Source organism: Theropithecus gelada, chromosome 15, assembly GCF_003255815.1.
Source record: "Theropithecus gelada isolate Dixy chromosome 15, Tgel_1.0, whole genome shotgun sequence".
NCBI classification, from domain to species: domain Eukaryota; kingdom Metazoa; phylum Chordata; class Mammalia; order Primates; family Cercopithecidae; genus Theropithecus; species Theropithecus gelada.
In genome coordinates, this window is record NC_037683.1 from 4,702,089 (window position 1) to 4,722,029 (window position 19,941).

General features: G+C 57.7%; 2 protein-coding genes across 4 annotated transcripts in view; one reads left to right on the forward strand and one right to left on the reverse strand.

Moving 5' to 3' along the window:
• The window catches only part of SARDH (sarcosine dehydrogenase), a 75,663-nt gene extending 71,070 nt beyond the window's left edge, over positions 1-4,593 (forward strand). Inside the window, exons 20-21 of one of the 2 annotated variants that reach the window (XM_025360457.1) lie at positions 1,280-1,415; positions 4,141-4,593. In XM_025360457.1, the coding sequence (XP_025216242.1) occupies positions 1,280-1,415; positions 4,141-4,266 (262 nt within the window). In that variant the 3' untranslated portion in view covers positions 4,267-4,593. Of the gene's footprint in view, positions 1-1,213; positions 1,416-4,140 lie in introns of both variants that reach the window. The other variant, XM_025360456.1, reaches the window with a different exon arrangement.
• Positions 4,594-8,719: 4,126 nt separating this feature from the next.
• DBH (dopamine beta-hydroxylase) overlaps positions 8,720-19,941 on the reverse strand; it is a 25,104-nt gene continuing 13,882 nt past the window's right edge. Inside the window, exons 7-12 of one of the 2 annotated variants that reach the window (XM_025360459.1) lie at positions 17,132-17,275; positions 16,640-16,678; positions 15,941-16,000; positions 11,434-11,561; positions 10,861-11,020; positions 8,720-9,884 (exon numbers count right to left, since the gene is read on the reverse strand). In XM_025360459.1, the coding sequence (XP_025216244.1) occupies positions 9,753-9,884; positions 10,861-11,020; positions 11,434-11,561; positions 15,941-16,000; positions 16,640-16,678; positions 17,132-17,275 (663 nt within the window). In that variant the 3' untranslated portion in view covers positions 8,720-9,752. The remainder of the gene's footprint in view (positions 9,885-10,860; positions 11,021-11,433; positions 11,562-15,940; positions 16,001-16,639; positions 16,679-17,131; positions 17,276-19,941) is intronic. The other variant, XM_025360458.1, reaches the window with a different exon arrangement.

Genomic DNA, 19,941 nt, shown 5'->3' on the forward strand with positions numbered 1-19,941 from the left:
TGGGCCAGGTGCAGTGGCTCGCGCCTGTAATCCCAGCAGTTTGGGAGGCCGAGGCGGGCAGATCACGAGGTCGGGAGATCGAGACCATCCTGGCTAACACGGTAAAACCCTGTCTCTACTAAAAAATACAAAAAGTTAGCTGGGCGTGGTGGCGGGCGCCTGTAGTCCCAGCTACTCAGGAGGCTGAGGCAGGAGAATGGCGTGAACCTGGGAGGCGGAGCTTGCAGTGAGCCGAGATCGCGCCACTGCACTCCAGCCCGGGCAACTGAGCGAGACTCTGTCTCAAAGAAAAAAAGAAAACTAGGGTGAAACCAAAGATGTTTACAAAACCTCCTTCCAGCCTCATCCTAATCTGATTGACAGGTGGGACCCAAACAGTGACTCCAGGGTGAGGATACAGGAGGCCCCCTCAGCCTCACCCCGGCCCTTCCATTCAGGGGCCCCTTTGCACAGCTGCAGCTGTGATAACCCATCGCACATGGAGAAGTCTGCAGACTGGCAACAAAGTATTACCAGTTAGCCCTGGGTGCTGGCCTTTCTTTGATTTTATCTTACTTTTTTCCTTTGTCTTCCTGCTTTTAATTTTTAAAGCTTTTATGGTGAGCATTCATGTATTACATGTAGCAAAGTCCTTTGAATAAAGTATGTATTGTACTGTGAAAAAAAAATGAACCTGGCCGGGTGCAGTGTCTCACACCTGTAATCCCAGCACTTTGGGAGGCTGAGGCGAGCAGATCACTTGAGGTCAGGAGTTCTAGACCAGCCTGGCCAACATGGAGAAACCCCATCTCTATTAAAAACACAAAATTATCTGGGCATGGTGGCGCACGCCTGTGATCCCAGCTACTCCAGAGGCTGAGGCAGGAGAATCGTTTGAACCTGGGAGGTGGAGGTTGCATCGAGTCTAGATTGCGCCACTACACCAAACAAACAAACAAACAAAAAAAACACACAAACGGAGTTGAAGAGCAGTGGAAGGAAATTGGAGGCAGGGGCTCTCCCAAATACACGGGGCTCACTTCTGGAAACAGCAAAGTCTACTCTTGGTTTCGTTGTTTTCTGCTTATCCCTTTTACTCACTTGAAGCCTGAGCCGTGGTGTCCAGGCCAGGTGCTGGGCTGGCTCTGGGGACCAGTGAGGTCCTAGTAGGCCAGCCCTATCTGTGTGGAGCCACGGTTGGGTGGGCACCATGCAGCCCCCCATTCTCCTCCAGGCCACTGTGGATGCGTCCCCACCCTGTGGTTTCTGGGGCCCCAGCTTTCTCTACTGCTTCTTCCAGCAAAGTACCCATGTTTGGCCTGGAGGCCATCTGGAGGAATGGCCAAGTGGTGGGCCATGTCCGGAGGGCCGACTTCGGGTTCGCCATCGACAAGACCATCGCCTACGGTTACATCCATGACCCCAGTGGTGGGCCGGTGAGTCGCCTTCTCTGGCCCTGCTGAGGCAAATGCTGATTCCTCCCCAGCTCCAAACCAGCACCCTGCACTGCACCCTGAGTGTGCCGGGCACAGGGAGGAGGACGGGTGGGGTCCAGGGGAGGAGGAGGGAAGAGAAAGGAGGGAGGAGGGAGAGGAGGAAGAAGGAGGGAGGAGGGAAGAGGGGGAGGAAGGAAGGAGAAGGAGGGGGAAGGAAAAAGGGGAGAGAGGAAGAAGGAGGAGGGAGAGGGAGGAGGGGGAAGGAGAAGGGAGAGGAAGAGGCCTCAGCAGGTGGAGGACTCCCCAGCTGTGCCTGGGCAGAGCCAAAGCTGCTCTCTGTTTTCTTTCTGGAAGAATCTGACTTTGGTGGTTCCAGGCTTTTTTTGGTTAGAAGGAGGTGCCAGCCAGCCAGGCTGATACCTTCCGGCTCCTGACACCAGAGACCCAAACCTCAAGCTGCCCATGGCCCACCCTTTGCCTGGGGTGCAGGGGTGGCCCCAGGGTGACCAACCAGAGACTCAGACTCAGCGACCCATGTTTCTATTCTCCTCTCTTTCCTCACTCCAGACACCCCTGACCTCAGGGAACCCCACACTCACCAGGTGACCCTGGTCCCTGGCTGCAGGAGGCAGGAGCAGGCTGGAAAGAGCAGGCACTGCCCCCAGAAGCAAGTCCCAGGACAGCTCTGGGTGGCCAGGGGTGGTGGGGCAGGGGATGGGCAGCCTCCCCAGAAGGGGAAGGGGTGGTCTGTACCTCCACCTCCTTTTCCCATCTTTCTGGTGCCGCACGTAGAGGTGCCAGTGAGGAGGGTCACGTCTCTCCATGGGAGCAGATCTGACATTTGGCTCAAGCCCTAAGTGAGGCCGGGAGGTGCTGGCCTGGCTCCAGAACCTTCCAGCCTGAGTCCCTGCTGGGCACATAGAGGGAATCGGGGAGGGAGGGAGCGCTTGGGAGAAGCCACAAGGAGGGGTAGGCTGGAGACAGAGCAGTCTTAGCAAGAGCTGCAGAACATGCGCAGGCCCAGCTCGAAGGCCCAAGGGGGAGGGGACACCGCCAGGCCTCAGGCAAGGCCATGGTCCTGTGGAGCTGTGGGGAAGTGGCAGCCCATGGGGCTGAGTCTGGCAGTGGAGCTGGGAGGCTCAGGACACACTTGATGCCACCAGGCTTTGGGATCTGCCTTTTACTTGCTTTGTGACCTTGGACAAGGATCCTCTCTTAGAGCCTCGGTTTCCTCATTTATAAAATGTGGACACTCACCTACCATGCAGGGCCGTCATACAGGCCACTGCCCAGAGTGGGGTCTTAATAAGCAGGGATTGTGATGGCGTGGCTCCCACCGTGGGCAGGGCCTCCTAACACAGCCCTGGGGCCACGGTCCTGGGGGCCACAGCCCTGGGGCCCAGCCAAACCGGAGTTTATGGGTTCCATGCCAGGGTGAGCTGGGGAGGAGAGGCTCCGTTGCCATTTCTTCAAAGAACAGTAATGCTCGCCTTTCTCCAGTGTCAGGGATGGGTCCATAACCAACGTGACCAGGGAAGCTGAGGTTCAATGGCATCCAGACAGGCAGCCGGGGAACCAGTCGATGCACCCAGAGCTGCTGGTGCACGTCTCCTGCCCCTCTATCAGGGCTGTCCAGAGCATTTGCACCATGGAAATGGGCAAACGCTACAGTCACACCCGCCTTACTCCAAAGCTGTTGTTAAACATTTTCTAGCACCCAAGTGGGGTAGTAGAGGTGTCTTCCTAAGATAGGGAAACCTGGTCATTAAAGGAAAAGGCTCTGAGATGAGGAAGGAGTTTCTGCCTGGTGGGTATTTGTTAGCAAGGCCAGGTGCCCGCTTTGAGTTGTGCCTGCCTGGGGACATCTGAAGTCCACCAGCTCTCCATGCTGCCTTCCTGCGGGGGGCAACTCAGAACTTGCAGCCCTGCAGGTGCACACATGGCTCAGAAGCGCCACTCCTAAAGCTCCTGTCACAGAAAAAGCTTGATTTGTTTTTTATTTTATTTCATCCAGTCCTGAGCTGCCAGGAATAAGAAGGAACCCTCTGACTCCCAGAGTAGAACCTGAGACTGCCTCCTGTGGCCCTGGCCTTGGGTTTAATTGCTATAATGGGAGAACAGCTTCCCTGACTGGCCCGGCCTGCCCTCCTCATAGCAGCCGTGGCAAAAGTGCCCAGCGTCACCAGCTGCACCAGGCTGGAGGTGACGCCCTCCTCCTGCCCTAAGAGCACCTGCACCTGGGGCTGACTAGTTCCCGAGGGCTTGCTGGGGAGGCCAAGCCAGGGCGTGGGATGGGGAGCACGCAGAGGCCAAGCTGTCTAGAAGGCTGTTCCAGCCGCCCCTGCCCAGAGGGATTTGAGCCGGATTGGCCGCCAGCCTTGGCGCTGCTCCGGCCCGGCTCCAGGGAAACCACCGTGTTTCTGCTGTTTCCCAGGCATCTGGAATCGCTGGGGCTGGAGGTGTGTTGTCCTGTGGAAGTCGTACTGGCTGCCAGACCTTGGCTTTGCCGGACCCCAGATGCCCGTGTCCAACTCGAGATCACATGGACACGAACTCCACCTGCTCTGGGGCGATGCCTGGGTTCAGGAAGGAGGCCCTGGCACAGGGATGAGTTTGCCCACAGGGCAGGCAGCAAGACCAAGACCCCCTCCTCCAGAGAAACAGGCAGGCCTGAGCCCCGTACCTACCAACAGATAGTGACCCTCATCCCCACCTCTGCTCCTAGGTCTCGCTGGACTTTGTGAAGAGCGGGGACTATGGCCTGGAGAGAATGGGGGTGACCTACAGTGCCCGGGCCCACCTGAAGTCTCCCTTCGACCCCGACAACAAGAGGGTGAAGGGAACATACTGAGGGCACAGACCCCATGCCCCATCACATGCTGTCCGTCCATTCCCACAGGTCCCAAATGGCCCTGGATCCCAGGACCCTGGACCCAGCCAGAACTTGGGCCCTCCCTGTCCTTAGTCTAGGCCTAGTCCTGCTAAAACCCCCAAACCAGATACGGACAGAGACCAAGATGGCCCATTGTGTGGTCACTGACCAGAAGGCGGTCTCTAGTCCGCCCCAATCCTCCCAGAAAACAAGCCTGTAAGTGTCTTGGGCTCAGGGACCATGGCTTGTAGTCATCTCCAAGCTTCTAGAAGGTGTTTAGTAAATACTTGATAAGCCCCACGTGAATACAGGGAAACAAATAGGCTTCGTCTTTCACCCCAAGCTTGACCGATCGGTGGTGGGCTTCCCTGGGGCACTTGGCTGAAGAGCATGAGGCTGTGTCTGGGTCAGGAAAGAGCAGTGATCGGCTGGCACTGTCTGCCATCAGTGATCGACTGGCACTGTCTGCCACAGTGCACATGGAGGCCTGGGACCAAGGCCATTCTGCAGGATGGTGCCTCTCAGATCTCAGGTAGGCACGGGAGCTGGAAAGCTCTTCTTCCCTTGCTCGACCTCCTGGTTCTTCAGGTGGCAAAGCCTCCTGAGAATCAGCAGCCCGGGAACAGAGGAGCCAAAGCAGGGAGCGGGCGGGGCCTCAGATGGGTGCCCTCCTCAGCCACACAGAAGTGCAAGCTCCTTCCTCAGTTTCCCCTTGAGCCCCTTGCTCACCAGGCTCAGGCAGGAGGGGCATGCTGCTGGGTAAGAGTCTGGTGGAGTCCCCCTTTCTAGGTGACTTTTGTCTTTGCTGTTGATTTGAACGCATTTCCTGCCCGTGCCTTCCTCCTTGTCCGGCCCTTGCAGGAGGACCCTGTCTTAGGCTCTGCCCTGCATGCTGCCTTGAGATGGGGTGGCTCCGCTGCCTGCTTTCTCTTCCCCCCGATAACTGCCTGTGTGTCAGAAGCAGCTCTGCCTCTCCTGCCCGGGAGGGGTGTCCATCTCTGTCCATCCCACATGCTCAGTCCTCTCCCTCATGCCCCTGAGCCCAGGTTCAGATCAGGCCCGCCAGAGTGGCCCTGCGCAGTCTTGCCAGGTGTGCCCTGCAATCTGGGAAGAGCGGGTGGCAGATGCTTGGGGATATCATGGAGCTGGGGCCCCACAGAGCCACACACACAGCAAGTGGCGATCTGGGGGCAGCAGTCCTGGCAGGCCCCAGCTGCCTTTGGATGCTCCCAGGCCACACGGCCCACTGTGGACTGAGCTCAACAAAGCTGCAGGCAGACGTTTGGGTTACAGATGGCTGTGAAAGGCGGGTTTGGCCTCCTGAGTCTGGGGAGGGGGATGCGGCTGGAGAGTGGGGTGGGGGCCTCTGGCTTTCACACGCTTCAGGCTGAAGGGACACCTGCAGCCTCCCCTCGCTCACAGGCGGGCCTGGCTCCTGGATGAGACAGCTTTGTGGGAGCCAGAGGAGGAGAGGAGGGGAGCCGGCTCCCCAGATGGCCTGGCCTGCTTCCTCCGGGTCTGCGGTTTGGCCACAGGCCCCTGGATTGGGCCGGTGACCACATTCATCTCACGGCCTGTCCTTGGGGGAAGGCTGAGGATGAGGGGAGGTCAGAGCCCAGGTTCCGCTCCAAATTGTTTCTCGTGGCTGCAGCTGGGGAACGCATGCGACGGCACCACCCTGTCCCAAGGAGAGAGAACCCAGCCCCCCTCCGTGTACCCTGTGTGCTTCCCCCGCCCCCGTGGAGACAGAACCTGGCCCCTCCGGGAGGGCACTGGGCATTGATGTGAGCGCAGCCTCCACGACTCGCCTCCCGAGCTCACCACCTGCGGGCTCCATCCCTGGGCTGCAAGAGATCCCGGCCCTGCCATGGCTCCCAAGCGCACCACCCAGGGTCCACATCACAGGACCCACCTCCCCGGACCCCGAGTCAGGTCTTCCAGACTTCGACTCTAAAAACACCGTTTCATAGCTATTTTTAAAAATTTTTTCCGGAAATATTGATACCATGACGCTCACTGTGGCTGGGTACTGCCTCTCAGGAATTCCGAGGAAACTGTTTTGAAAGTGCCTACACTGGCCGGGTGCGGTGGCACACGCTTGTAATCCCAGCACTTTGGGAGGCCAAGGCAGGTGGATCACCTGAGGTCGGGAGTTTGAGGCCAGCCTGACCAACATGGTGAAACCCAGTCTCTACTAAAAACACAAAATTAGCTGGGCATGGTGGCACATGCCTGTAATCCCAGCTGCTCGGGAGGCTGAGGCAGGAGAATCGCTTGAACCCAGGAGGCAGCGGTTGTGGTGAGCCAAGATTGCGCCACTGCACTCCAGCCTGGGCAACAAGAGTGAAATTCTGTCTCAAAGAAGGGGAGAGGAGGAAGGGAGGAGGGAAGGGAGGGGAGGGGGGAAAGGAGGGGGGAGGGGGAAAGGGAGGGGAGGGGGGAAGGGAGGGGGGAAGGGAGGGGAGGGGTGGGGGGAGGGGCGGGGCTACATTGTCACCACCAGAGCTCTATACCGCACTGGGCAGTGAAACAGCCTTGGGCCATGTGAAAAGTGGGGGGTGTGAACGGAAAAGGTTCCATCTCGTATCACAGTGGTATGATCTCGGCTCACTGCAACCTCTGCCTCCCAGGTTCAAGGGATTCTCCCACCTCAGCCTCCCAGATGGCTAGAATTACTGACGCGTACCACCACAGCCTGGCTAATTTTTGTATTTTTAGTAGAGACGGGATTTCACCATACTGGCCAGGCTGGTCTCGAACTACTGACCTCAGGTGATCCGCCCGCCTCAGTCTCCCAAAATGCTGGGATTATAGGCGTGAGTCACTGTGCCCAGCTCTAATTTTTGTAATTTTTGTAGAGACAGGGTTTCACTATGTTGCCCAGGCTGGTCTTGAACTCCTGGGCTCAAATGATCTTCCTGTCTCAGCCTTCCAAAGTGCTAGGATTACAGCACCCGACCTTGTATCATTTCAATTAATTTAAAATTAATCACGAGTAGCCACATGAGACTAGCAGCCACTAGACAGCACAGACAGCCCTGGAGCGCTCTGGGACCCACTCGGGCAGGCACCCCTATGCTGGCTGGAGCCTGGCGTCCAGGGCCGCCCCATCTCTCAACACCGATGGGCATGAGCATTCCTCTCCCCAGGGCTCTGAGCACCTCAGAGTGGTGGGTTGTGCCACCTTAGCAGCCCCCATCCCCTGGGAGGCTGGGACACCCTTTCCTCAGTGGACAGATAGGGAGACCCAAGCCCAGAGAGGGAAAGTAACTAACTCAGGGTCACACAGCAGGGGTAAGAGTAGCAACCTGGGCTGCTGGACTCACCACAATAATTCAGAAGGTGGGTGAGCCCAGAGAGTCCCTTTGGCTTGGAGCATGTAGGTCATTTTCAGGTAATAAAGCACTTCCCCTAAGCCTCCAAATAAGGACCTTATTTTAGATAAAATCCCCTCCAAGGGTCCTGGGGAAATTCCTGTTTCATAGGTAAGGAAACAGAGATTGAGCGTTCAGACCCTGGAGTCAGACGTGGGGACACTCTGAGCTCCCGGGCTTACTCTGGGTGACCTTGGCACCTAACTTTAGGCCTCCGAGCCTCAGCTTCCTCCTCCATCAATGAAAGCAGAAACGACATGGCTTCACGGGATTGCTAGGGCTGTGCATAGCCTCAGTGTGGGGCAAGTGGCAGCTCTCAGCGACCACGGGGTCACACTCATCTGGCTGTGGGAGGTGCGGGTGCTGCTGGAGCGGGGTTGGGGGACACAGCTGCTGTCTCCACAAGAGGAAGAGGATAACCAGTCTGAGAGCGAGAGTGTGTGCAGGGGTGGGGGTGGGGTTGTCGCTGTGGCAGGTTCCAGAGCTGGCTGGGATTCCCAATCACTGTTGCTCTTGGGCTCCAGGTGAGGTCTTCATCTGGGAGTCTCAGTTTCCCTGCCCGAGACTGGCAGGCTGCAGGTGCCCCCCGGGGGGTTTGGGCAGGACCCTCGGACCCTTCTCTGGGCTGACGATTGGGTATGATCAACGGGAAGGGGCTTCTTGGGCCTGCTCCCTGCCTTCTGTCACCCAGGCTGTAAAGATGACAGAGGGCTGGAGCGGCTCTCCAGGCTGGGGCCTGGCATGTCACAGCGCCAGCGCCCTGTGACTTATGGGCCGCAAGAAGCTGTGATTTATACAACGCGAGGCAGAGCTCCTGGGCCCGTGAGTTCCCTTCTGTGATGAAGTGCCTCGCAGAAGACGCAGCCGCTTAGCTGGTGCGGGGGGACTCCGAGGCCCATCCATCTCCCTCTCCCCCCAGGAGGCTCGGCGGCGTTTTGCTGAACTGGCTGAACACCGCGGCATCTGTTACTCTCTCCAGAAACCATCAAAGAGCTGAACTTGTCCCTGAGAGGCAGCTCAGAGGGCAGGAAGGGGAGACCCACCCAGGCCGGCTGAGGCAGCTTCAGGACGCTCAGGGGGGAGCACTTGGTAGCACACCTGGCACAGGGAGGAGGCTCGGAGCAAGCTTGTCTCTCCTGGAGTGACGGCCCGGAGTGCAAACATACCCACCTCCAGTGGGTGCTAGCCCAAGTGTGAGCTTTATTGGCTCATTAGCCCGCACGGCATCAGCCCCGTTTTACAGATGAGAAAAGTGAGGGTCAGGAACGTGCAATGGCCCACCCAAGGCACTCTCCACTGAGTGGCAGAACCACAAGGGAAGCACAGCCCTGACTCCACCCCGGTCTGTTCAGCGCCGGCCCCGCCTCCAGAGAAGCAAGCTGGTGCTAATAACTCCGCCCCCCCGTGGAAGCGGCGCCCAGAAGGCCCGCTGGATCCTCGCCGCCTCGCCGTTCGGTGATAGCTGTTGTCAGGGCTTCCCTTTAGGTGGGCGAAAATATCTATTTACTCGGCAATGGAGCAATTTCCCAGGCGAGTCTCTAACTAGCTAAGTGCCTGGTCCTGCCTCCGTCGCAGGGAAGCCGCCCACTGTGAAACACGAGCCACACCGCAGGGAAATGTTGAAGCAGCACCCGCACCCGCCGCACACCGACACCGAACACTTTCTGCGGGAGCAGCGGCGCAGGGGCGGGGCGGGGCGGGGGCGTTCTGGGTGATTCTGCGCCCGGGTCCAGCATGGCGCATGTCTCAGGAGCCTGGCCACACCCAGTGAGGCGAAACAGGGCTGACGGAGGGCTGGAACCTGGACCACTGTGCAGGCTGTCCCTGCACTGAGTAAGCCGGTTTAAATGGACGAGGTCGTGACCCACTCGGTCCGGGGTAGGTCAACAGGGCACCCACACCCTCTCAGCCATGCAGGGGACCCTGGGGGAAGAAGGCTGGATTGGACCAAGGTCTCAGGCAGGGGCATGGTCTGGCCCCTTCATCCTGGGCATGCAGGGCTGTTCCATGGGGATCCTCGCAGAGTAGGGTGCACAGTGCCGGTGTGAGCCCACAGGGACAGCACGGAGGAGGGGGAGGAGCAGGCCCCCCTCAGCCTTTGCCCCCACCAATGCTGATAATGGTGGGGCCGCCAGGGCTTCGGCCCTGGCTGGTGGGGCACCTTGGGGTGGGTTCTTCCAGCGTGGAGATGACCTTGGGCAGGGGCTGCAGGTTCCATTCACCCTGCAAGGAAGGGAGCAGGAGGTAAACTGAGGCTGGAGGGGCAAGATGGGCGGCTGCTTCCCCAGCCACTTCCCAGCCACCTCTTGGGTTCTTGCCCTCAAACTCAGTTTGTCCCAAACTGAACTCACTCTTCTCCCCCAAGTTGCTTTTTGGGGGTCCTCACCTCAGTAAATGGCCCCCTCCCCTGGCTTCCCATTCACCTAGTCAGGAACCTGGGAGTCATCCAGGCCTCTCCCTGCCTCCGTCCGCACCCAATGGAATCATTCACCCTAATGTAGCAACCAGAGCCCCTGGCTGCAGGCTCTGATATTTTTTAACCATCTCTTTCCCTCAAGGCTGCATCAAAATGCCAAGTTTTCAACCCCATCAGACGTCCACCCCAAACTATTCTCGGGAAGCCAGTATTAGCCCTTCCTTCCCTTGGTGCTGAGGACGTTTGACTTAGCAATTAATCCAGCTGCCAGATGCCCCCCGGAAGCATCTTCCTGGATCTCCAGGCTGCGGCACCGTACACGACTAACCCCGCAAAGGCCCTGGGCTCCTGACCGCAGCCCGCTGGGCTTGGGATAAATTAGATGCCTTCGAATGCCAGTGGGTCTCAGACAAGAAGAAAAAAACCAGCTCGCAGCTGCAAACTGGTTCGTTTCTCACCTTCCCCTCCCCAGCGCTTTATTTAAAGGTGCAGGGGGCAGGTTAGCGCGCCCTGCTCACACCACTGGCATTTGGCATTTGGCACCGGTGTGGAGGTATCACCCGGAAAGGGTGGCTGCCCTCCCTTCCTGGCCTCTCTCTCTCTCTTTCTCCTCTCTCTGCTGGCTGTCTGTCTAGGCCTGTGTGTCACCACCTGGCACTTGCTCTAATTATCTTGTGCGAGTGCTTTTGCCAGCAGTTTGGAGTGCAGGCCCATCACCCCTCACTGGGATCCCCCATGAGGCCTGCCCGACTGCGTGCCCCACCCACGCCCGTGGCAGCGCACCGGGAAGCGGACAGCTGAGGACTTGTTGCAGTGCATGGAGATGGGCGCGAAATCGTACAGGGCCTTCAGTACTTCGCGGTTGAAGGAGTTCCAGGGAACAGAGGCGAACTGCTGAGACACGGACGCCTGAGGGCAGGTGCAGACCTCCTCATTGTTGAACCTGGTGGGGACAAGGAACAGCCAGGCTGGGGAGCAGCCGATGGGCAGGGACCCCACTGGGCACCAGTGACACCTCCTTGCAGGTCTGGTCCTGTCCCTGGGGAGACCCTCCTGCTGCCTCCTCCCCAGCCCCGCTGCCTCCGCCAGGCCGTCCCAGATACTGCCTTCACCAGCAACGGCTTCCCCTCTCCTGTCACCTTGGCGGGTGGGTGCTCCGGGCTGGGTTGAGGAGGCTCTCAAGCCAAATCCAGACTCAGTAGGAAATGAGTGAGGGGAGGGGTGAGTGATGCCGCCACAGGTCTCTGCTCCTAGAACTTAGCCTGGACTCCTCCAATCTGCCCAGCTGCCTGACAGGCCCAGCGGTTCTGTGTCGGGGCTCCCTGGGGGCAGGGAGCTTGTGCAGGGAGCCCTCACCTGTTGATGAGGTGGAAGTACTTCTGCAGGAAGCCGGCGTTCACAGCGCTCTTGCAGAGCTCCAGCTGCGTCTGGGGGTAGTAGTGTACATAGTTGACACACATCTCCTCCAGGATCCCAAAGCCGCCCTGCAAGTTGGAGAAGACCCGTCAGCCCCGGGCCGTGCCACGCAGACGTTGCCGTCCAGCAGCTTTCGCCCCATCCACGTGTTCACTGCGTCCACTTGTCTGTTCACTGCACCATGCCAGGCATGCTCTGGGGAACTAAGTCCCTGCCCTCACGGAATTGCCACCACTGGCAGGAGAAACAGGCAGCGAGTAAGTTAACCAGGACATTCCTCTCAGGTGCCGATGATGCTGTGAAGAAAAATGAAATGGAACAAGCGGATGGGGTGTTATTGTGCCCATTTTATGGGTACAGAAACTGAGTCTCAGAGCAGGCAAGGGGACGCCCCATGGTGGCCACAGCATTGGTGGCACAGCCTGAGTGGACCCAGCCTCCCGGCCGTTGTCTGGAAGCTGTCCCCATGACCTCCAGCGAGAGCCTGGAGCCAAGCACTGCAAGGGAGGCCCTTTCCACTGCAGCCCCACGCCGTCCACCAGTCAGTCATTTCTCGAGTGCGGCTCTGAGGGGAGCAGGGACTCTGGAAGACAGGACCGTGACTAGAGGTCGCAACAACCTCCAGCCTCTCAGGGCAACCCTACGGCCTGCCATCGCATGGGAGGGGCAGGGCAGGCACCCTCTGAGTCCCCACTGCCAACGTTAAGCCCCTAGCTGGGTTGCTGCTCTTGGAGCTGGTGACTGTGGAGCCTCAGCCACGGGAGGAAGAAGAACGCCGGCAGCTTGGAGGAGCTGGGGCTGGAGAGAGCAAAGCTCCCCCGGCAGCAGCTCAGGTCCCAGAAGGTCAGGGGCCAGGACATGACGCCCTGGCCACCCTTGCTCGTCCAGGCTCCCCACTGTTTGTGAAGCTGCTGTGGGCCTGGGGATTTCATCTGGCTAGTGGGGAAGAAAGGCAATCGTCGCTCTATGGCAGAACAAAGGGACTGGGAAAAGCTCGGTGTGGCGCTTTCACCAGCTGCCGCCCCCTCCTCCCATGCAGACAAAGAGCATGGGGCAGTTCTGCCCAGAGACCAAACCTGGCGCCTGTTGGCCAGGACGGGGCTTTGCCAGCATTGTTCTCTGGGCTGGAATCCTCCTTTCCCAGCTTTTCTCATCCATCCTGCCCGCGTCAGATCGGGCAGATAGGCCTCCTGTGTGAGTTCCCGTCCCTCCCCACCTTCCGCCGCCGCAGACATCAAAAGGGAACTGAGTCTGACCCTGTGCAGGATCTGTTCTCCTCTTTCACCTGGGGAAGGAAATCGAATTTCAAAGGCCGCTGTCTCTTGGAGCAGCAGGTGAGGAGCTGTCAGAGCATGAGCAGCTCAGATCCACCTGGGAAGCTGCCCTCCCCTTTGATCCCGCCTGGTGCTGTGATGTAGCCACTGCCAAGAGGAGGGCATGGGCCAGGGACGCCACAGAACTGCCCGCTGGGACACTGGCACCGAGGGCCTCGACCTCAAGAACGGGCATCTGAGATGTCAGTGGTGCTCACCAGGGCTGGCAGCCCTAAATGCCCGGGGACGTGGCATCGGTTCTGCCACCATGAAGCCAGGTTGGGCAGGGAATATGCAGTCTCCTGGCTGGATACCCAGCAAGACCCTCCCGTCCCTGACCCTGGCGCTGTGCCTGCAGAATGGGGCGATGCTGGGGTCCTGCCTGGGGTGCTCCACTTGCAGAGCCCTGTGTCTGCGAGCTCACTCAGTCACTGCACAGGTGCTCAGCCGAGAGGTGGCACAGTTGGGGTTAGCACCTGCCCCCATACCAGCCCTGCCTCCTGTTCGCTGTGTGGCCTGAGTGGCTGGACCTCACTGTGTCTCCTGGTGGGATCTGCTCAGTGGTCTCAGCAAGGCTTGGTGTGATTAGGATGAGTTATTAGAGCAGTGCTGAGCTGTGGCCAGCGCCCGACATCAGCCACTGCCATGATATACTGAGCACCTCCTCTAGAGAGAATAAAGGACTGGCAAAGCTCTCCCACCCCCCAACCCTGAATCTGTGATCAGGGACCTAGGGCAATTGTCACCTGAAATCCAAGGGAGACAGGAAGGGTGTGGTAAGAACCGTGAGGCACAAGGCCCTGGGTCAAATCCCAGCTCAGCCATCTATCAGCTGTGTGACTTTGGTCAAGTGCCTGCCCTCTCTGAGCCTTTATATCTCACCTGTGAAAATACAAACACTGGCTGGGTGCTGTGACTCATGCCTGTAATCCCAGCATGAGGGATTACATGAGGAGCTCAAGACCAGCCTGGCCAACAGGGTGAAACCCCGTCTCTACTAAAAATACAAAAATTAGCTGGGTGTGGTGGTGCGCGCCTATAATCCCAGCTACTTGGGAGGCTGAGGCAGAGAATCACTTGAACCTGGGAGGCGGAGGTTGCAGTGAGCTGAGATCGCACCACTGCATGCCAGCCTGGGCAACAGAGCGAGACTCCGTCTCAAAATATATATACATACATACATTATATATATATATATATGAGAAATACAAACACTCCTACCTTGGAGACTGGTGTGAAAACTAAATGAGAGGCAGAGACCACGCAGATGCCCATCAGTGGATGAATGGAGACTCAAACCGTGGTCCCTCCATACAATGGGATGTTATTCATCCGTGAAAAGGAATGAGGTACTGACCCACGCTAAAACATGGAGAAACCTCGAAGTCATCATGCTATGAAAAAAGCCAGACACGAAAGGCCACGTATCGTGTGACTCTATTCACATGAAGTGTCCAGAATAGGAGAGTCCACAGAGACAGAAAATAGATCAGTTGCCAGGCTGAGCGGGGAGGGGAATGAGGACCGGCTGCTTAAGGAATATGGGGTTTCCTTTGGGGGTGATGAAAATGTTCTAAAATTTACCACGACGATGGGTTGCATGGATCTGTGAATTTACAAAAAACCATACAATTGCACACTTTAAATGAGTGAATGGTATGGCATGTGAATTACATCTCAGTAAAGCTATTTAAAAAGAAACATAAATAGGCCGGACACGGTGGCTCACACCTGTAATCCCAGCACTTTGGGAGGCCGAAGGGGGTGGATCACAAGGTCAGGAGTTCGAGACCAGCTTGGCCAACATGGTGAAAATCCGTCACTACTAAAAATACAAAAATTAGCTGGGCGTGGTGGTGTGTAGTCCCAGCTATTTGGGAGGCTGAGGCAGGAGAATCGCTTGAAGCCGGGAGGTGGAGGTTGCCGGGAGGTGGAGGTTGCAGGGAGGTGGAGGGTGTAGTGAGCTGAGATCGTGCCACTGCACTCCAGCCTGGGCAACAGAGCGAGACTCTGTCTCAGAAAAAATAAAAATAAAAAGAAGAAAACCATGGCAGTCTGGGCTCTGTAAATATCAGGTGAATCTACATTGGATTAAAACACAAAGAATAGGGCTGTGACATGGACCCGAGTTCCTGGCACTGAGGGGTGTCTGGGTAAGCTGTAACCCAGGTCTGCTACACTCTGAGCCACACCATTCACAGGATAATTATTGGAGCCCACCATGGATACCGAGGCAGCTGGCATGGATCCACTGGCAGGGCGGCCCGTGTGCCAGGACAGCCCTGGCTTGTGCCCGGGACCCAGGTAATTGTGAACAGCACCCCCTTTGGCTCCCGGAAGCAGCCCTGCTGCGTGGTGCCTCACGTGGCTGCCCGTGTCCTGGTGCTGCCTGCACACCCAGCCTTCAAAACAGATCTCCCCAGTGCAGATTCTCCAGCCAAAATGCATCCTCAGCTGACGCTCACACTGCCTGACCCCTCCCCATGTCTCCATCCTCTCCTCCTCTCCTTTCCGTCCTGAGAATGTTCCTGGTCCTCTGGGCCTTCCCGCACACAGCCCCTGCATGGAGCCCTCCTCCACCTCCTCCCCTCTCCCCTGGGCTCCATGTGACAGCCACATCTCTGACGAGGCCCTCCCAGGTCCCTGCACCTCTAGCTCCTCAACCTGGTTTTGAAAGTTTCTTTTTTATAATTTTGCTTGTTGCTAGCAGCAGGTGCTCCAGGCCCATCTCCCCGGTGCACCTGGAGCTCCACGGGGCAGAGATCAACCTCTTGTCCTACAGCTTCTCCCCACACCAGCCCCGGGTGCTGAGAAGTTTCTTGGTGTGAGTGCTTCTCAACCGTGAGCAGGGGTCAACATCCCCTGGGAGCTTGTTAAAACATGGATTTCCCAGTGCCACCGCCCATGTCTCTGACTCAGTGGGCCTGGGGTGGTACCCGGCAGGTTGCATTTATCCCAAGCTCCCTGGTGATGCTGCCACTGCGGGTTCAGGGAGCAGGTGCTGAGAACGACTGGCTTATTGAGGGGATGAGCCCATGTCCTAAGTGAGGAGTCAAGACCTGTCCTCCTTCCTCAGACAGCCCAGGCTGAACACTCTCCCTGGGCAGGTGAAAGGGGAAGCGGGGGTGACTTACCACTGTGGCCAGCTCCCGGTCTTCCGTGTTGTACGTGCAGGACGTGATGAGCACATCTCCCTGAGGAAAAGCCAACATGACCTGGCGTTGACAGGCACACGAGGCCCCGCCCCCATGAGACCACGCCACTGTGTGGGCCACGGCACCTCTGGGGTACAGTCCCTGTCATCCACTACAAGGAGCCCAGCAGATTCATGCGCAAAGGTCACAGGCTGAGTGTCCCCGAGAAGTTATAAACCATCAGCTCCTGTGACCCAGTGGGTCACAACAGGGTCCAGGCCAGTGGGGGTGCAGGTGGGTGGGTCATGACACATCTCAAGGAACTTGGGCAAGTCCCCACTGAGGCCTGAGCTTGGCCTTCTGTGGGATCAGGGCTCCACTGCCTGCCTTAGCGCCCTCATCTCCTCCAAACACTCTCGGGTTTGTGGTCGGCCCGTCAGGCTGAGGATACGCGTCCCCTGGGAGTGTCCTGTCTGCTCCCCCACTTCCGATGTCCCTCCATGAACTCCCAAGTGAGTCTCCTCATGAGGCAACCCAACCCTGAGCCACCCACAGGCACCCTCCCCCTGCCCTGGACGGCTCTCCCCTCCCCTCCCCCCATCATTTTCTCTGTCCCTCTCCGTCTGGTGGCACCCCCAGCCCTCCCAGCCATCCCAGCTGGTGGCGGCGACTGGGACTGCCTGCCTGCTGGGCACTCACCCGATGGACCGACACCATCTTCTTCAACATGCGGATCTCCTGGGGCAAGCAGAGCCGAGGGGTTGGGGGAGAGGAGATCTCAGAGAGCTGCAGGCCAGACCCCCGGCCACTGTGTCCTCCCTCAGGCCTCCCTGATCTCTGGGGGTGTCCGTTTTGCCCCAGCCTCTACAGTGGAAGCCAGGGCCGGCTAAGTGTGGCTTCTGGCCAGAGAGATCGTTAGATTCAAACCAGAAGGTGGTTATCCAAGACCAAGACGGATGTGACCAGAGGGCTGCCCAGGTCTCCCAAATCCCACCACCATCTGCCATGTGCCAGAGGCCCTCTCTACAATCAGACACCCAAGCGGGGAGCACAGGCCACATGGTGGGGGGCTGGCCCAGGAGAAAGAAGCCAGCCTGGGGCCATCCCTATGGTATCAGGAGACAGTAGGCTCAGCAGGTCGCGTGGGGGCAGGGCATGGGGGCGGGGTGGGGGTGGGGCACAGGCTCCTACCTGGAAGTGAGGGCTGTAGTGATTGTCCTGATTCACGATCTCCCACTCCCGGCCGTCCCGGGCCAGCACCGTGACCACCTTTCTCCCGGTCAGGTGTGTGTGGAGCTGAGAGGCGAAGATGTGGATCCCGGAGGGAGGCAGTGCCTGTGGGGTCGGGGGGCTGCAGCGTCAGGGCCTTACCTCTGAAGGGACCCTCCCGTCCATGGCCAGAACCCAGCAGGGAGCAGCCACCCTGGGCAGTTTGCTTTCCTGGACATTTGCATTTTCCAGGTCTTTCTCCCCAGCCAGGTTAGAGCCACCATCAGAAACCTCACGGGGAAGAGCGAGGTGGCCGCAACAGCCCCGGGCTCCCAAAGAAGCAGTCCCCAGTCCCGGTCAGGAATGACTTTCTTTCCAAGTCGTTCGTCCTCTCCTGAGCCCTCGAAGCCTGACACGTTCATCTTCACTCAGTCAATAGGCCTTTAAGGCAAACCCCTTGTGGACAGGGTGAGGCAAAGCCACTAAGCTGAGCAGCGCATGGCCTCTGTGCTCAAGGGCTTGCCGTCCGGGGCAAAGCAAGTGGCAGAAGGCGGTACTTGGCAGGTCCCCTACGTGCTGGGCCAGGCAGGCCCTTCAGCTGCCCTGTGGTGTGGCTTCCTTTCAGCTTCAAAGCAGCCAAGGCTGCGTTCTCCCGTGCTCATCATTGCCCCGTGCTACAGCTGGGAGCTGTGGCTACAACTGGAAGGTGGTCATCCAGGACCAAGATGGATGTGACCATGGGGTGCTGCAGCTGGACACTCTGAGGCTACAGGCCGGCCTCACAGAAAAGATGGCAGCCCTCACGCCAAGAGGTCTCATGCCATTACTGGGGCCTGAGAGAATCTTCCAGAGAATGAAAGGTTTCTCCAACCTAATGCTAACTTTTTTTAGATAGAAAATGTGTTCCATGCCGGGCATGGTGGCTCACGCCTGTACTCCCAGCACTTTGGGAGGCTGAGGCACGTGGATCATTTGAGTTAAGGTATTTGAGAATAGCCTGACCAACATGGTAAAACCCTGCCTCTACTAAAAATACAAAAATTGGGCCGGGAGCGGTGGCTCAAGCCTGTAATCCCACCACTTTGGGAGGCTGAGACGGGCGGATCACGAGGTCAGGAGATCAAGACCATCCTGGCTAATAACACAGTGAAACCCCGTCTCTACTAAAAAAATACGAAAAACTAGCCGGGCGAAGTGGCGGGCGCCTGTAGTCCCAGCTACTCGGGAGGCTGAGGCAGGAGAATGGCGTGAACCCGGGAGGCGGAGCTTGCAGTGAGCTGAGATCCGGCCACTGCACTCCAGCCTGGGCGACAGAGCGAGACTCCATCTCAAAAAAAAAAATACAAAAATACAAAAATACAAAAATTGGCTGGGCATGGTGGCACATGCCTGTAATCCCAGCTACTCAGGAGGCTGAGAAGGAGAATCACTTGAACCCGGGAGGCAGAGGTTGCAGTAAGCTGAGACGGTGCCATTGCACTCCAGCCTGGGCAACAGGAGTGAAACTCCATCCCAAAACAACAACAACGACAAAAAAATAATAATAAAAATAAAAAAAGAAAAGAAAACGTGTTTCCTGAAATCGAGCATTTTCTTAGTGAGTCAGTTGTCCTCTTGCCCACCCACTGCCAGGCTCTGCCCAGCTTGTTCATACGGCCAGCAGGTCCCAGAGCTCAAGGTCATGACAGCCCCGTCCCTGAAGGCCCCAGATGACCAAGCTTTTTACGACTCACTTTTGCTCCTTCTCTCTCACTCCCAAGCAGCAGCCGCCCTTGACCTTGCCATTGCCTATAGCTTTGTGTCCCTTGCAATGGCTTGAGGGGCCATTGTGTGCCAGGCCTGGGAGCCCAAAGGGTCCCAATGACCCTTTGGCCCCCAGAGGCCGACCCTGGCCCAGAGATGCCGGGTGTCACCCAGGTGGAGGGAGGATATGCTCTTTTGGGCACTCTGGTCCAAAGCAGCACTCTCGTCTTGGCCTATTTCACTGGGACATCTAGACTAGGCCAGATTTTGGCTGCAGAATTTGTGCCCCTCTTTTATCTGCTAAATGAGAGACAAGACTGATCATTCTCATTCTGTCACTTAAGGTAGTGGAGGACTCTGGCAAGGGGAGGCGGGTCTGCATTCCTGAGGCTGGAGAGAGACGTTCTCATGGTCAGCGGTCAGCGGGATCAACGGCCCCAAGGCCCTGCAAGGGGTAGTGAGTGCTGCCTGGCTGGAAGCCGCTCTTCCCCATGAGCCCTGGCCAAGGTGCCTTTTACATGGACCCACACTTCACCAGTGGGGGCTTTAGGGAAGTGGGAGAGAGTGTCCACCCCCGTCTGGGACAAAAGGAGCTGATTTCCTGCCGGAGACGATGGGTACCGTGCTGGCCGAGAGCTCCGTCTCCCTTCAGCCTCGAGGAACCTTTGCTTGGAAGACTGGGATGCTCTGGGGGCTCACCCACACGAAGAATAAATCCCAATCGACCCATTTACTGGGAAGGAAAATCCACTATAAACCTCATTACAGTGCAATCTGCTGTCACGGCCACAACTGTCAAAGTCAAACAGACCGGTATTTGAATCTTCACTCTGCGTGACTGCTGGCAGTGTGATCCCAGCAAGCCTCAGTCTCCCCATCTGTGAAATGGGTACGTCAACACTTACTTTGCAGGTCATTGTGAGAAGTAAAGCTCCTGCACAGGAGGAAATGTTTGTAACATATACACAAACTATGAAATAACATCCGTCATATAAGAAGAACTCCTAGAAACCGACAGTAAGAGAAACAAACCACCTACTGGAAAAACC